This window comes from Dipodomys ordii, unplaced genomic scaffold (genome assembly GCF_000151885.1).
Source record: "Dipodomys ordii isolate 6190 unplaced genomic scaffold, Dord_2.0 Scaffold3325, whole genome shotgun sequence".
In the NCBI taxonomy this organism is placed as follows: Eukaryota; Metazoa; Chordata; class Mammalia; order Rodentia; family Heteromyidae; genus Dipodomys; species Dipodomys ordii.
The window spans coordinates 1-1,687 of NW_012270540.1; the positions used below are offsets into that span (position 1 = coordinate 1).

The 1,687-nt window shown below is 61.5% G+C and overlaps 1 protein-coding gene across 1 annotated transcript; it reads left to right on the plus strand.

Annotated features, from left to right (window-relative positions):
* Positions 1-538: 538 nt before the first annotated feature.
* On the plus strand, positions 539-1,508 carry LOC106002113 (peptidyl-prolyl cis-trans isomerase FKBP11-like). Its single transcript, XM_013037037.1, has 3 exons — positions 539-740; positions 915-980; positions 1,371-1,508. Exons 1-3 carry the CDS (start codon positions 603-605, stop codon positions 1,500-1,502), a joined length of 336 nt encoding a protein of 111 aa, XP_012892491.1. The 5' UTR covers positions 539-602; the 3' UTR covers positions 1,503-1,508.
* The last annotated feature ends 179 nt before the right edge of the window (positions 1,509-1,687 follow it).

Here is a 1,687-nt window from a genome sequence, read left to right on the forward strand (position 1 = left end):
GGGGGGGGGTGAATCAGGGATTCGCCATACTTCAAGACAATAGCTTCTTGGGCTTTGCGGTTAGCTTTCTGAGGGAAGGAGGCTAAAAGAGCCGCCTGCTTTTTGTCGGATGCATATTCTCCAGAGACCCCGGTGGCAGGGTGAGATGGGAGGAGAACGCCACCCTAGACACCTGCTGGGGTGGGGCCAGCCAGTCCGAGAAGCGAGTAGAGAACAAACACGCGGGGTTTGAATCCTGTCCCTGATCACCTAGCTTGACCTGCAGCAAGTTAACTTGAGCACCGTTTCTTAGATGCGCAAACTTGGCAACACCAGTGCCTACCTCTCAGGGTATTTGCTCACACAATAGGCATGCGGCAGGGTTGCCATGTGGCCCACCCCCCTCTTTACGGGACAGAATTGGCCAGAATCGGTGAGCTCCGGGTGGAGACGAAAGGAAGGGCTCCTGGCTGCCTCCTCCCCCCAGGGGGGTGGGAACTAGGTGGGGCGGGGGTAGGCTGCAGGAGGAGGAGCTCGCTCTACGCGGCCCTCCCCGTCCAGTGTGGCCTGGGCGCAGAGGAAACCCGGTCCTAGTCGCCCTCACCTGAGCAGCTGGTCCAGCCATGGCTCTGCGACCCTCTCTCCGGACTCTCCGCGAGCTGCTGCTGCTGCAGCTGCTGCTGCTTAGTGGAGCGGTGTGCGGGGCGAGGGCTGAGGGCGGAACCGAGAGTCCGGTGCGGACCGTCCAAGTGGAGACCCTGGTGAGGACACCACCGGCCCCAACTCCCGCGTGCGGGGCGGGGACTCGCGGGGGCCCTGGTGTGGGGAGGAGAGAGAGGCGCGGGCTCTGAGCTGGGGAGGTGGTGCTGGGTCCAGGGACGGGCAAGAACGGGATCTTCGGAGGAGCATCCGTGATCCCTGCAGTCCGATCGCAGGTGAAGCCCCCCGAACCGTGTGCGGAACCCGCGGCTTTTGGAGACACGCTCCACATTCACTACACGGTGAGAGGCCTGGGGGCGGGGCCTGGGAAGGGGCGGGACCCCGCTGAAACACGTCAGCCCTGGCTTGGACACGTGGCAGTCAGCTGGGGGGGGGGACTGGGGTCTGCGGGTCCGCCCGCACGTGGCGGGGGGATGGGCGCCTGTTTCCCCTCCTTGCTTTTCTGCCAGTTCCTCCCTGACACCGAGAAATGAAGGGTGGAGAGATCTCCTCTAGATGTGTCAGCTCTCTGGGGCTTCCTGTTCCTTTCCGCCCTGGTGGGGGAACGCCTGGCTTGAAGCTGGGGGGTGGGTATTGCCGCCACCCAGCGGTCCGGGGTCCTGGTTTATGTTGTCGCCTGCCGGGACGGGCCTTGGTGGTCCGGGTTAGCTCTTGATGCTGTCTCCCCTCAGGGCAGCTTGGTAGATGGACGCATTATTGACACCTCTCTGTCCAGGGACCCTCTGATTATAGAACTTGGCCAAAAGCAGGTGATTCCAGGTATGTGGCCTGTCTGTGCCCCATTCTACCTCATCCTAACCTAAATCCATTCTTAGACTCGACAACCTCTAAACTGTCCCAGAGTTTGTTCCTCCCCCCCCCCGCAATGAGCAAGACAGTAGGGATCTTCAAGACAGTAGGGATCTCCAGTGATCTCAAGTTCAAACTCCTCTTCTGCTATTCCTCTTGCCCTGTGCCCCACTGGAAAGCCAGGGATATGAGAGGTGGG